We start from the raw sequence: 16,240 nt of genomic DNA on the forward strand, positions 1-16,240 counted from the left end.
AAATAAAGAATTTCTTGAGCGCTTCCACGACTCAGCAGAAACAGCAGACTGATGCATTTTCTATTAAAGCGACATACCATGTGGACACATTCACTTTCTTCAGTGGGAACAACAAGCAGATGCAGACTGATAATTCCGGGACTCCCTCAGTGATACTCTCAATTTTTGGCTGTATTGATACTTAAATATCCAAATCAACAAGATAACTGTTCATATATTTAAGTGCTAAGCATAGCAGCTTGAAATCCAGTATGTAATTTAATCTGACAGACACATCAGACTCCAGCTTGTATTTATATTCAAATCTTTTATTGTGTGCTGTTTGGCCCGATCACATCTCAGCCCCAAACCTGACAAACGTCCTGTAGCACAAACCCATGAAGTTTTACATTTTATTAATAGCAACATCAGAGTACTAAATGTACAGAGGACGAATCCAATGAGAATCGCATTTACAGTGCTTGCAAATACAGAGCTTAGTAGTACAAGAGTAACCAAATCAAAGTCACCTCGAAATTGAAACGTTTACCAATAACTACAAAAGGAAGAGATGTGGTTCATAAGACACAAAATTAAAAGTTATACAACATTTAGCCGTCACAGAGACAGACTGGAGTCCCTTTTTGTGGAGGTGTGTTGTGTGTATGTGTGTCTGTATATACTATAGTCTTATACAAAAGTTAACAGAGGTACTCATTGATATATTAAACACAAATATAAAAAGTTTAAGAGTCACAAAGTACAAACTCTTCATTTTTATGGCAACAACACAACTTCAGCTTCCTTCATGGTAGGTATGAACTGTGATTGTAAGTCAGCTTCTATGAACAAATCACTGTGTGCTCCCAGGTGAAAAGCCCCTCACCCCCCAAAGTGAAAAATCCCACACCCCATAATATTAAACTCATCTTATAATTCATGTGATTTAAAAAAAAAAAAATCTGTAGTTTTTTTGACACCCAGATTTTCTGATTTTGTCTCTCGAGGGACAGGTGACTGTAAGCCTGCATATATCCCTCTCCTGTTTAATCCCAATATGTCACTCATTTCAGGCATCTTACAAAGGTACTTCCTGCTGTCTTCATACAGTGCTAGTTCCTACTCTCCATCTGGCCGAGGGATTATAGGAAAATTATGGGTGTTGCAATATGTTTTTATTTTTTCAAGTTTGGATAGGCACTGACAGCGACAGTGCTTTAGCTCTTGTGAATAGAAAAGTAAAAACATGACCCGAGAGCAGAGTCGGAGCCCTCCGCTTTAGATAGATAAGCGCACAGTATGTTTTCTGAAATGATGAGGAAAAGCAAAGTGAGGGGCTACAGTTTTCTGACAGCTAGGAGATTATTTCAGTAAGATTGGCTGTCAAAACAAATGCTTCCCTCTTCTTGCAGAGTCGCACCTCATTGAGCATCCTTTCAACTTTGCTAAATCTAAAACCACCATCATTGTCACCTTCAGTGTCATGTGTAATGTGTTTCATGGCTAACCAGACACAAAATGACATGATTAAACAGAACTGATACACTGATTCATTTCATGTTAATGTTTCCAGCGATAAGGTGGGGGCGAAAAAAGGAAAGCAGACCATGAAGATGTCCACATCTAATTCAAACAAAACATATGTCAATATGTTCTACTTTACATGTCTGACATGCAAACAGGAATCATGGTCCCTGTAGATGTGCCACATTCTTCATCTTGACAGGAAAAGCCTTGATGATTGATAGCTTGTTTGTGCTGAAGGTTTCATGGGTTGCTGATAAGACAGAAATGGGAGCCACAAAAAACAAACAAAAAAAAGAAATCATTTATTTTGAAAAAGGCATGTCAAGTCCCTCACCATCATCTACTGTCTCCTGCCTCTGCCTGCACAGCTCTCAGATGATGTCCCCTGAATTAAATCTGACCAAGCGAAAAGAATAATTTTCCTCCTTCTTAACCACAATATACCAGACTCATCAGCTTCCTCAAATATAAACTGAAAAGGCAAAGTAGCATCAAAACATTTCCTTGTGTATAAGATTTCCCAGGTAAAAGAGGAATTGTGTTTTATGGTGATGTCTAAAGAAATTCTTACCTGTTGAAAATGCTGCTAATTTTGTTACTTTATCCTTTGTATTAATGTCTAATTTGGACAAAAAGTGAGTTTCTTGTAGCCAGTAGGCATCTACCAGCAAAACAAGGTTTTCAAGGCAATATAAATTAAAACCAGTAATTTTTTTTTTTTAATTATTTGTAGTTCCCATCCAAAGAATAATAAATCCATCATTTAGTTTTGTTAAAAATGTCTAACATACTCAGATGTTTCATAATGACATTTCACATCTCTCAGGTGTTGTGTTAGCGGCACAGAAATGTGGCAACTGTAAGTACCTTGACAAAACAGTTCACAGCAATTCAGAAAACTTGAATGGTCATAAATGGTCTCACAATCATCAGAATGCCCATGTTAGCTTATAGCAAAACTGTAAATTAAACAAACAGAACTGTTTTCATAGATTTGGCCACCACTGCACTCAGAAAGTTCACAGCATTGCTAAAAATAAGCTTGGCAGGGCGCATGAGGCCTAAAACACATTTTAAACAAATCCCCTCAAAAACTGTATCTCACAGGTTTCATTTGACCCGTGTACTTTCTGTAATTGTGCATGTATTTTGAGCTTGATTACTCTCCTCTTCTCTATTCACTAGTCTGTACCATCAAAAAGTGTCTTATAAAGACATTTTGAAGCATGTTTAAAGGAATAAAAAAGGAGCCAACAGCAGTAATGCACCAGTATTTTCTTTGCAGAATTCTTTTTGGCATCCACTGCATCTAAAGAGGAACAAAAAAAAAATTCTACAATACTTACTGAATTACCTTCAAAGACATTCAACGCCAAATTGATACTTCAACAAAACAATAGTTTGATGAGTCACATGTGTCTAAATTCATATTAATTTGACTCAAGGATGTACAAATTGGAGAAGAGGTAGGAAGCTTGTATGACTTATTTTAAGCAATGTTGCCAGTACTTAGTAGATTACGTGGTTAAAAATAAACAGTTGGCCAAAGCTACAAAACACCAGTACGAGTTTACAACCAAGCTAGCAACTCCTGCTAAAGCTGTGTTTAGGCACAGCAGTAGCTAAATATTAGCATGCTAACAGATAATGCTAACATGTTCTTTAGCAGCTATAGTGTTTATGTTCACTATCCTAGTTTATCAGGTCAGCATGCTAGTCAGGAGGATCTGTCTATAACACACTTGGCACAGTGACACCGTTGTCACAAGAGCTATGCCACTAAATGGGTAGAAAATAGAGAAGCCTTAACAATCTTGAATTTCTGGTTCTGACAGTGAAGGGGTCACAATGATCATTTCAGTGTACCGACTAATTTGTTTCCCTGATTTTATAATGTAATGATCTCAGTTAAACATGTGACTAATCTTAGATTCTCTGGGACATTTGTAGCAACAGGTGTAAACAAATAAAAAATGAGAAATTTGACAAATGGATGTAACCCAGTCAAGATCAAGTTTAGTTAGTTTCTTGGCAGCTACTGTTGGAGTTAAAGTATATATATATATATATATATATATATATATAAATATATGTTTTTTTAATCCTGTGATGAGACACACTATCAAAATCAATGTAAAAATGTTTAAGAAGAGTAGTAATTGATTTTCCAGCCAGCCATGAATACAACAATCCAATATGATTACAACACTTGGTAAGACCACGCAGCAATGTTACTTTCAGATATTCCACCTGGAAATCACTCTTCAGTCCGTGAACTATTGCAGCGTCTACTGAAGTATTATACTGGTTAGCTAAAGATATAATACAAGTACTGCTTGAAAGTGCAGATAAGAAGCTTGGCACAAGGTTAGTTTTGTGTTTTGAAAGAAATACTGTAGATACACATGTAAACAAAGACACTATCCCCCGACCTAGCTGGAACCTTCCCAAAAATGGGAGAGGTCTTGTAAAATAGAACACACCTGTACACAAATAGAAGCAAATATATAGAAAATACATTTACACGTGTATATTATACAATAAGTTTCATAACCTTCTGATTGGTAAGGTAACACTCTCTTCATTCAAAAAAATATATGTTATGTCAAAGAAGCAACACAGCCTAACGTGTGAGGCTGAACGGGTCATTTATGAGTGGTTTTTATGTTGTGAATGGGCTAAAGCAGATAGTTTTTTTCTTGTTTTTTTTTTCTTGTTTTTTTTTTTATGCACCACAGTGTTAAATCAAGCTATCTTCACATTTCCTGAATGGCTCATATTTATACATACTCATGTCACTGGGACAATCATTTCCTTTGAAGAACTGAGGCTAATAACCACATAGGTGCATGACTGGAAATCATGTGTCAGCACTCAGTGGAAGCCACCATTTAAATCTGTACATATTGCTGTCTGCAGCCAAAAACGTTTACAATTAAAGAATTGTATTTGTGCTTTGTACAAACCCACAGCACAATCAAAGATATATCAATAGACAACTGCTAAAGCTTCATAGCACAAAGCTAATCAGAGCCTGGAGCTGATGTTAAAATAATTGGTTCTAGAAAGCTCTCAGGAGAGCTTTGCTATCTTTCTTCACCACATAGTTTGCTCAACTTGACAGAACAGTTTGGACCAATTTAGTAGTGGCTAATGTATTTGTATTAATCCCTTCAATAAAAAAAAAAAACTGTGGGGAATGTAAATTTTAAAAAAAAAATGTTTTTCAAAAGTTCTTTTAACATAGATTTAACCACTCTGTTTATGAACTTTCTCGACAGTCTTGCTGTGGGAGCTGAAATTCTGATTATGCTCGAAATACTAACCTTGAGTACATGAATTTGGAGTGAATCGACTTTCACAACACATATGATAAGGGAATTACTTCCTGCTCTACTCCTTTACTTTAAAAATCTTAATGCAGATCATTTAGATCCTAAGGGACATCCCTTTGTGGCATCTGACAGCTTCTTCTTCAGTCATTTTATGTACCATCATCCACAAAACTGGTTCAGTCTTTTTGAGTTTCTGACTATGATGCAGAGTTTTAGGTTTCAGAGTAACTGATCAAAAGTGAACCATTCTGGGTGTTCGGTGGGGATGTTCAGTTACTGAGAGGGGATTCATATTTCATCTTCTTTGATACTTTTGCAAACCACAACATGAATTATTAGAATCTAATCCACACTTTATCATGGATGCTTGCATGTAAATCATAGTGGAGTTAAAGCTGAGTTGCTGCTGAGTTAAAGACCGAAATGAAGTGTGCAAGATGGCTAGACAGACCTGAGACGGTATGAATGTCCTGTCCAGCTTCATGCAAGATATTGTTGTCGTCTGTATTCTGTATACATGAATTTGCTGTGGGTTTGTTGTTGCCTGCACCACAGAAGTGTCTTGTTTTATGTTCTCCACGAGTTAAATCAGAGACAAATCTCACATAATTAGCAGTTGACATGGGTCTTAGTTTGGCTTGCACCGGGTGTAGATGGGTTACTTTGTCATCATCTCAGCTAAGGGTGGGACTACTTTAACTGTGATGTGTTCAGCCATTTGGACTTCCACTGTTAGAGCTGTAGCATTCTCTTTGTACAAAAATAGACATAACTATTCTGGTTTTAAAATGGGACCAATAGAAACAATCTCCTAAAGTCAATTGTCCAATAAAGCATATACCATCTATTTTTCCACTGTCTCTCTTTCCCAGCTTTATAGAGAAGTGATTCATATAAATATCCTTTAAACTCTTTTGCAACACATCTCTTTAAACTATTTCAAAACATATTCAAATACATGTGTTGTTTTTTTTTTTACTTTCACATTTCTTTAAAAAAAACAAAGAAAACAAAACAAAACAAAAAAATAATTAGAGTCAATACAGGGTTAATATAACACTCTTTGTTTAGTCCTTCAGTTATTTTTCAAACTTCCATCTATTCAGGTTGTGGCACATAGTGGCATTATTGGCACATTGTTCAGAAATACAGTTCATCTTCCACCCAAAGCAGCTCCTGGGAGCTCCTTTGTCAAATGTCAAATGATTTCCTTGAGACATCCGTGACGTCCACAGTCTTGTTCCATATGTCCTGTAAATATATCTGTATATAATCTAGATCTAAATGAAAGTAGGTTCCTGGAAAGATGGAGTGGCAGCTTTGTGGCTGCCCTGCTTGTTATTTCTAGAAAAATAAATATCTTCAGCAGAGTTCAAGGAGTGACCAGACTATTTTACAAAAGAAGCTGTTTTGTGTGTTTCTTGTTTCCAACGGGTTCCTGTGAAGGTGCAGAAAACAAAACTCCAGTTACTTGTCAGTATGAAACCAGTGCAAAGACAAGACTTTTACAATTAGCCTACTTTCCAGTTATTTTAGGAGTGGGTTCATGTCCAAATATGGCCTTAAAACCATGCAGAGTGCTAACTTCTTTTAAAAACAGACTGAAGAAACATGATATGGTAGAAGTAAAACAGTTAGGGCATATTGTAACCAACAATTAAACCAAACAATTACATAAAGGTTGCAGAGAGAAGAGGGGCGTAGAGAGCATGCTGTGGATAGATGAGCTGAGTGATGTGTGTCCAGGCAACACTGAGGCCTTGTCCTCTCACTACAATACCTGCAGGCAATACATTCCTTTGAAAATCTGGGTCAATAGCAAACGTTATACCTCCCCTAGGCTTCCAGTAAAACTGTGGGGCCAGAGCATATGTTTAATACTAACACTTTGAATTTCAAATGCAAGGCCATCCTGACGCGTCTTAGTTGTGCATTAAAAAATGTCTTATCTAGTAAAACTGCTCCTTTACTCCTCCAAACAGTATGCTTTAGGAGTAAGAATGAGAATGGGACCATAAATATTAATAAAAATGTTCGGATATCAACAGAGAAATAATTAACAGTGACCATACAGATTATTAATACTGATATATGCATAATTAGTCTCTTATCTCTAACAAAGGACTGTGATACTGCTCTGAACCGGATATCTCAACCCGTTTTTTATTACTGTGCAGAAGATAGAAGGGAGCATAATCATGTCACAAATAACAAACATATGCCAAGTTCCCCTCTATTCCCAAAGTGGGGCAGCATTACCACAGGGAACGAGGTGGCTAAGGCTCAGACGATGATTTTCAGAGGGGGGTAAAGTGGAACACTACCCACCAGAGCGTGAATTCAGGAAGTCTCTTCCACCCACAAAACATGAAGAAGGGCTTCAGCTCGTCAACAAGAGATCTCAAACCATTTCTCTGACACAAAGGCCACAGGAATCAGTTGTCTTTCAGTGGGGGAGGGCCTGTTGGGTAAAACACAAGTAGTTAGAGCGTCAAGCTGATTGACTCTAAAGTGACATTACTGCAGAGGAGAAGCATCTTTATTTCCCCACAGACTTTTTACACAGTTAACACAGTTATGCTGTCACATACAGTAAAAAAAAAACAAACAAAAAAAAACCCACACCTTTACTCATCAGCAATGAAGAGGTTAAATCTGAAAAATATACCATTACAATTCTTCCATTCCTTATTATAAATGCATGCGGAAACTAAATGAATCATCCAGCCCTCCCTGCTAACGTTCTGTAATGAATCCGCTGCAGGGTTTGGATACACTTAGTAAGTGTGACCGTCTTTGCTGCAGCTTAGATGACTGTTACTGTTATTCACTCAGACAATAAACACAGTCAATAATACTGTTGCACCACCCACTTAATGAGTATGTGATTTCTTTCAACACATCTATCAGTTTAAATCATAAAGCGGGACACATCCTGACCCAAAGAGAAGATCACTTTAAACTCTTTTGCCTATTTTTTTTTGTGAAAGAAAAAAAAAAAAAAAAAGACAGATTGCCTGAGTGGGCTAATTCTGTCAAGTGAAGTTTAACATTACCACAAACCAATACATGATTTGTTAAGTTAATTTTTCCAGGCATATAAATACTTGTGTGTCCTATTAAATACTGTCAGAAAATGACACTGAAGACACATTTTGTTGCCATGCATCTGTAAACTCACTACCCAGCAATGAACATGTTTTTTATGTGCATCTTGAGCGTCCTGCGACACAACATTTAGCCGAGTGTCAGGCAGATGGACGGAGAACGAGACCATGGACAATAGTCTTTAAGGCAAACCAGCTTTTTGTGTAGATTCACAGAAACAAACATCTGAGTGAGGCTGAAAGAAACACTAGACGGAAGGAGAAGAATGTGAGCATCAATGCTTGTCATTTCACAGTCGTCCTCCATCCAAATGGCACATACTGCCAACAAGATGCCGCCAGGACATCGTAAAGGGTGTAATTGGATACATCAGTTTAGGGGTATTTTGGAAATACAACTTTTAATACTGTACAGTTTTATTCTTCTATCAGAAATCTAATCATGCCATGGTACTGCTCTGTATTTATGGGCTGCTTAGCTCAGTAGGTTATAAGAGATGTTTGTATGCAGATGCTTTTAATTCAAGTCCCTTAAGGTTACTTATATTACAAACTAGTAAAATCTGGGCTAGATAAAAAATGTTTGATCCTTGAAAAACATTTACTTTTAACCCATCTAATTTTAATGTAGATGTCTAAAGACTATGTAATTGTCTTTTCAAGACATAAAAGAGCTCTGTTGGGTGCTAATCAGCTTGTTACCAGACTCCAACAAGATTAAATATGGCATCTGTAGTGGACAGACTTAAAAAGATTCACCAATATGAATTTGCCTGACCCACAGAAGAAATGTTTCAGTCTGAATCCACAATATTTAACCATTCCTCCACCAGCGTACCTGTTTCCGTTGTAAGCAGTCTTGTAGACAGGTGTCTGCTGGATCATCTCATCAGTGTAGATTGGCACGGCAGTCCGAACGCACTCATGTGAGCACTGCAGGCTGTCGTTGTAGGCAGTGAATATGTCCACCTTGCTGGGCACCCGGGCTGGGGTGAAGTCTGTCAGGTTTTGGCAGCTTTCCTCTTGCTGGTGGATCTTTCGCTGATGGCTATTGTGGCGGCCATTTCCAGACTGCGCACAGCTACAAAAACACGCACCAAAGACAAGAAACAAACATAAAATCATACCTTGTACCTTGGGATTTCTGATGAAGAGTAAGAATATGCAACTATTGAGCTATAAGTCCAAAAGTAAAGGAATCTTTCCTACCAGTTTTTAAGGACAAGTGTTGTGATCAAGGCTGCGATAACCATAATGAGAGACACAGTGATTGTGATTATCTGGTGCACTGCCAAGCCTGCAAAACAAAGAAAAGTACAAAAAGAATTCAATCATTTATGTAGAAAAAGGTTTTACTCCGGTAGTTCACTGCAGATTACTCTCAGTGCTTTTCTGTGAAAAACAAACTCAGAATGAAAGACTGAGATGGAGGTCAGCTCGATATTACAACTTCTGACTTTGTGGTGATGAAAAGTAAAGGCATTTAGGAATTAACAGCCAAGTAAAACTTCCTTCATCGGTACAAATCCAACTCCAAGCTAATTGCGATGCATAAAGGCAAAAGAGCAGGTCTATGTGTGAGGAACTCCTGAAGAAAATCTGAAGATTGTCTATAGATTTTGCCCCAAAGTTTTAATTTAAACATTACATGAGAGCAAAATTTTTGATATGATATATCAAATGAAATTGCTGATCAAAAAATGATGCTGAAAGGTAAAGCAAGCACTTTGAAATGGAGAGTGGGAGGAGGCCGCCAAGAAGCACATTAATTGAACTTTGGGGCCATTGAGAGAAAAGGGCCTGAAACCCAAACGCCTGTCAAGTATCTCTTTAACCCACTAACATCTAGGACACCCATTTAAATTCTACATTTATATGTTTGTTTTGTCAACTCTAAATGAATAAAGAACAGTAAACAGTTCAATGTTAAATTTGTTATCACGTCCAACTAAAAGCAATAATTAGCTTTCATTAGGAGTTCTAGGAACTAAATTAATTTCTTCTTCAAGCTCTGTTTTGTTTTCCACTAAAACATGAGAGCAATGTTCAGCAGCTTGTTGCTAACTTTGATTCCTGGTTAGCAGGTAACAGATGCTTAGTAGAGCTTTTCCCTGCAAACGAATGCATGATGCATCTAAAAATGCAGTTGATTATAGTGAAATTCATTATGCTCAACCATCTGATCCATTCAGACTGAATTCAATGAATTATGGATGCCTAGCTGCATCCAAGTTGGGCTTTTTGCTACCATGCAGCTCTTTGTATTTTGGTATCTGCCAGTCTTGGCTGATTAACTCATCTGCAAATTGTGACTTCTGACGGGTACCAAAGAAACAGACAGCATCCCTCCAGTTTTAACATCCCTCCACTGGCCTCTTACAAAATATTAAATCAACTTAACATCTAAATTATTTTGTTTTCGAAGCTTCAAACAGGCACATTTCTGAAGTTCTCTGTCTTTTCTCTACTATCAGATCTCTTCAATCCATCTTAATTGCACTTGATGTCTTAACTAGTTTAATTAACTAGGTATTTCTCCCTTTAAGATTTTTTTTTATTAATCAGTTTTTATAACAGTCCTCTTTGATTTTGCCGTTTCATTTTTAACTTTAGTTATTTTATTTAGTTGTAATTCACCATCATGATTTTCTTTACTATTGATGTGCGTTAATTTTTGTTTGTTTTATAGTCTCTTTATAGATAAAAACTGTTCTAAACTTATTTATTTAAATATTCAAGAAATATTTCTTGAATATTTGAACTCCCTGCTTCTAAACTGAGAATCTATTTCACAGGAATAAATAAAGAAATATATATATATATATGTATATGTATATATATATATATATATATATATATATATATATATATATATATATATATATATACAATTAAATACATAAATAAAATGAAATGTAAAAAAAAGTGACAGGCGGGAAAAGTGCAACTCTAGCCAGGAATTTTCCACAGCTCACAGCTCGTAGCAACCAACTGTTCACATTCGAGATAAACGGGGCTGTGTTAGAGCTACATGCACTACTCTCTTTGCTTCTTGAATGTCTTTATCAGTGAGAATTAAAACCCAGTCCTTGTACCATCAAAAGAATAAACAAGCCACTGACAAAATAATCATTCTTATCAAATAACTACTGGACAATCAATAGAGAATAGAAAAGAATTGGTAATCTCAATGCTTGAGAGTCAAGAAGAGTTACAGAACCCACTAACCTCTGTGTGATCAGTCAAACCAAATATAACCGTGTAGTCACAATTTCACACAGTGACATCTTCCAAGTGTCTGGTTTACAGATTTGTTCTGCTGAGAATTCTGGACAGTACAAAGTAATAAAACTGAGACTTTTCTACTAAAATTGAATTATTCCACCTTTTATCTCCATATTGTTCATTTTAAATAGCACACAGATGTCTAAAAAGCCTAAATGTCTCTGCTTGTCCCGTTTATTCTTTATAAGTAAAAACAATGTTGTAAACTCTGAAGACTGTCTTGTGTGCCGATTTATTTTTTTTTTCTTTTTAAATCCCAGGACAGTAATCCATAAACAAACCTGTCCAGTAGCATGCCTAAAGTGAGGATTAGTTCAAGCCCACTGCACTGTACTTTAAGGGGTGTATTTGTGTGGGTGAGTGATAAAACAGTCCAACACAATGACACACTGCAGCAGGTGACATACTGCAGCAGGACAAAAAATAAATAAATAAATAAAAAGAAAAGCCATCATAATGAAAATGCCCACATGGGCTTTATACATCTCACCTCTCCATCAGCCAGCTGCCTGGCTGCTGATCCAAGCCAATTTGTCTTCTGGAAACGCTCAAAAGGAAGTGCTGCTCAGTTATTTTGGAAAAGAACACAACCTCTTCTCTGCTTCCCTGCTGCCTGGACAGACTCATCTTAGATAATAAACTTCTGTAGGCAGGGCTATGCAAAAAGACAGACCAGGTCAACCTTGGATTAATGATATCTCAGGCTGGCTCTGGGAAGCCTCACCTTCCCAATGCAATCAAAGTCCCTTGCCACAGCAAAGGCACATTAACTTATCTGGCAAGTAATTTGCATTACCCGCATATCCCCTCTCTATCCTCCATTTCCCTCTCCGGCCATTTCTGCCTGACGTTTGAAGCTGTTAAGTTAAAAATATTTGGCTATAAATTCACACCTATTCAAGCTGGGTCACAATAGAGCTTCGCTCTGACCTTGATCAATACCTTAGGTCTCTGCTGAGGGTTGTTTCAACTAACGTTCATGTCAGATTGAAAAGGAGGTCCTTCCAGTGGCCAGAAATCAAATCAAAAGCTGGACTTGGTTAGTCTGACCTGTTAAACCATAACTGATTTAATCACATTATAAGGCTAAGTCCTTACTTCTAATGGACACTATCAATTACACAAGCAGAATCTGACTAAATAAAGTCAAGATGTGCGTTAAAGTGATAATGTGCAACAAATTTCAGGGCACTTAAGTCAAAGTAGTTCATTACGAGTTACATGAGGCTGCCATTTAGGGCCAAAATATGCAAAAAGTCTTGATACAGTTCTAATGAAACAAATGAGGCCAGGAATGTGGGGCCCTGGCGACACAAACACAACATTAAGCCCATTATAACCTAATTTCCAAGGCACAACAGTTAAGGGTGCAGAGATAATAAAGTGAATGGGTGACAAATATGAGTGCAGAGGCCAGTTCTATTTTCATCCAGGACTGCTTGTTGGAGAGATGAAAATTTGGCCTGGGAATCTAAAACTCATTGTGTCCTGGCAGTGAGGTTGAAAAATCACCTTTGGCAGTCACCTTGCTTCAGAGATACTCACTGAGTTTTGGTTTGGTCAAATTACTGTCAAACAAAGACAAGCTGAGGGAATGAATGAGGGAATGAATGAGGGAGAAAAAGAGAAGAAACTGATATAGAGGGAAGGACAGATAGTCTTTGACTGCTGGGTTTAAGCCCTCATCAATGCTTCCAGGAATAATTGTGATTTTTTTTTTTTTCTTGGCCTGGACATTTTGATGAACATATTAACAAAAAGCATGTGGGTGAATAATGTTTAGACAACCAATAATATTAATCTCCACTGCTTTCCATTGCGTCTCTATTGTTTAAGTCTCAAACCTCAAATCACATTACTGTTTGCATGGTTTAGTCTTGCAGCCTTCATTATCTTTACTATAACTATTACTGGCACCAAACCGACTCTTAAGAGGCAGTGGACAACATATCTGCTTTTCCAGTACACATCTAAACAGAAAGAAATCTTGCATACCTGTTTGAATAAACACAATGATTGTGTAACAGTTGTATAAGCATTATAGCTTTAGCAGGAGAAAAAATATATTTAAAACTCACTTTGTGCGCTTGGAAGTGGTAATTACTCATTTTTGTATGAAATAAATTATAATGCATCAGTCTTTATTCCAGCACACAATTCAGCATGCCTGACCTTTACGGATGAAAATGACCGGTCAGTGATACAGCCGTGGGCAAGAGTTTCCTTTTGCTATGTATTTTAATGCTTTTCAACAAAAAAGGCAAACTGATGCAAGCAGTTGCAAGATCAGTTCCAATAAAAATCAAGATTTTAATCTTGTTAAATCTTGTGTAGGATGTAATGAAATTGACAGGCAAAGCCTCACTGAATACCTCCCACCTTTCCAAGTGTTGTAAGAGAATGAAAATATCCAACAAATAGGTTAGTGTTCGGTTGTTACAGTATTACGGTCTTTCAGCAACGAGGACTAGTAGAAATATGACACAAATACATGGAAATCGCACCAATTCTTAGTTTCATGCAAGTGCTCACTAGTAATAATATGTAATAATGCCAATGGATCAAAAGCTCTGCACAAGCGGAACATGTGTTTTATGTATGCAGGAGCTTAAGTGTTGCTGATATTATTGATTTTAATAAGTATATACGAAGTAAATAATGATTTCATGACTAATGTACAGGCAAGTATTTACTAGTTGACCCTCTGAAACTAAGTCACACTGCACCCTCATAACGTTTTGCTGCACCTTGGCACAACCGGGGGAGCGAGACCAGAACCAGAAAAAAGCTACCAAAGTGTCTAGCTGCAGCTCCCACTGGATCCTTTTCCAAGAGTCACCTGCTTTTACGTTGTAATTGTGACCACAGGAAGTTCCAGTGGAGAAATTACAGCCTTTAAAAAGGCACCTGGTAAAAATGTAGCACTTTTGTGACGGTCTTGAACTTTTTGGGTGTGGTTTGCAGAAGCAAACATTTCTGATTGGTTGGGTGTTTGCAGCATTTTCCTTCCACCTTTGTGTCTCAGCCATCTCAGGTTTAGGATCCACAATAAGTAAAAATAAATCTGTTAACTTGAAGTGGGAACACAAGAAAAGTTACTACTACTTGTAAAGAGAAAATTCAAAGTCAGACAACAATCTCAGCAGATACCAAATGAATGGGCAGACAGAACTCATACTGTTGCAATAAAGTTGGTAAATCAGAGCAAGAATGCATTCACTTGTCATTGTTTCACAGCAGCTATACCCTAAGGAACAAATTAAGAACTTTTCTTCGTTTTTATTCCAATCACATGTTTTCCTGTTTGTGGCTGACCTGATCTGCGAGACTCTGCCCTTTTTGTGGTGGTGAAGACAGGTAGCAGTTGTCAGAATTAAATGTTAAGCTTAGAATATTTTTCTAAGTAGTAATGCTCAAAATTCAAAACCTCATAGAAATGTGTTACAGAGACAGACTGAGTTGGTTTTCCTGTAGGCTCAGCACAGAAGGCAGATTATTCAGCAAGCACAGATGGGGTGGAGTGATACTCTTGAGCAAACTTAATTTGCCAAATCAACCATGAACTTAAGGCCTCCGTGGAAATGCAACAGATCCAGGGCTAAAATAATCTTTTAGTTTCTGTAAGAAAAAAAATAAAGATGCTCCAGGCCGTTAAGTTCCTGGTGCTGTTGGTGAAAATGATCCTTTTGTTAGCCACTGCCATAGGCTAGTTTCTTTCACTACAACTATGCAAAATTATGCTGGAGGAGATGACAGAAGACAGGGAGACACTACATGCACTCCAAAGAAGTGACCTCAACAGTGTGGAAGTTTTATGGATCCTGTAAAATAGTTCATTACTGAACCAGTTTAATGCAATTAATAGTCTTGTGGACATTATTTTGCATGTTATACACTGTTGTGAAGCTTTAGTTACCAACGCTACCATTCTCCACCTCTTTTTGTGAGTTAATCTACTAAACCAGAGGGCAAAACATTTAATAAAAATTAAACATAAAATAACTTGATAAGAATCAAGATAATGTTATTATCGTAAAATTATGTGGCCGTGATCCTTATGTAGTTAAAATCTGATAACAAGTCAGGCCTTGCTGGTGCAATGGTTCACACTAGACCAGTGTTTCTCAATCCTGGTCCTCAAGGACCACTGCCCTGCATGTTTTAGCTCTGTCCAACCCCAGCACACCTGATTCAGATTAATTGAACTGCTTGTCAAGTTATTTGCAAGCCTGCTAACGAGCCATTCATTTGAGTCAGGTGTGGTAAAGATGGACACCTCTAAAACATGCAGGGCAGTGGTCCCCGAGGACCAGGGTTGAGAAACACTGCACTACTGTAGATTATCTGCTGGTTAGAAACGCAGAACTCCATCATCATCTTCGCTTTGATAAGAACACATAACGACAGACAAAAAAAAAGGCGATTTAATCCTAAAGCATGAGTAAACCGCACAAAGATGGACCTGCAGGTGAAATTGTAGTTCATTTTTACAACTCCAGTTTCCCCAGATGTAAAATGCAAACTTTCACTTTAATTTTCAGTTTACAGCAATTCCATGAACAAAAGCAGTTGTCTATCAGCAATCAACACATCTCTGTAACAGCTAACAGTTAATAATTTACACACACACTTCATAACCTGTAAATGTGTTGTGTTTTTTTTTTTTTTTTGCATATATCTTAATCTAATTCTGACAACTTCACAACCTCAACTCAGTTCAAACCTTGTAAACTCTTTGCAATCTCTGGTGTTCTCTATCTTTGGACCCTACATCAAGAACCACTTTGATAGAAGACCTATAAATAAGGGAAATAAGCCAGTAACATTGTGGAACTGCTGAATAAGCCAGTCACAGAAACAACCAGTTTCATGTGTATTTTAAACCTTAAAGAATCGGTCTCCTCAACTACACAATCATCAATGTTGACAATCAGAAATCAGCTTTGATCTAAGACTGAAAACACACTATTAGCTGTTTGCTGACCTAGGCAACTTGAAAAGCCAAAG

General features: G+C 37.2%; 1 protein-coding gene across 1 annotated transcript in view; it reads right to left on the reverse strand.

The window, feature by feature from the left end:
• Window positions 1–4,176: 4,176 nt before the first annotated feature.
• Window positions 4,177–16,240, reverse strand: part of ajap1 (adherens junctions associated protein 1) — a 51,565-nt gene continuing 39,501 nt past the window's right edge. Inside the window, exons 3-6 of the mRNA XM_042004959.1 lie at window positions 9,158–9,245; window positions 8,787–9,029; window positions 7,170–7,302; window positions 4,177–6,279 (exon numbers count right to left, since the gene is read on the reverse strand). Of these exons, the coding sequence (XP_041860893.1) occupies window positions 7,230–7,302; window positions 8,787–9,029; window positions 9,158–9,245 (404 nt within the window). The 3' untranslated portion in view covers window positions 4,177–6,279; window positions 7,170–7,229. The remainder of the gene's footprint in view (window positions 6,280–7,169; window positions 7,303–8,786; window positions 9,030–9,157; window positions 9,246–16,240) is intronic.

Source organism: Melanotaenia boesemani, chromosome 13, assembly GCF_017639745.1.
Source record: "Melanotaenia boesemani isolate fMelBoe1 chromosome 13, fMelBoe1.pri, whole genome shotgun sequence".
Lineage (NCBI taxonomy): Eukaryota > Metazoa > Chordata > Actinopteri > Atheriniformes > Melanotaeniidae > Melanotaenia > Melanotaenia boesemani.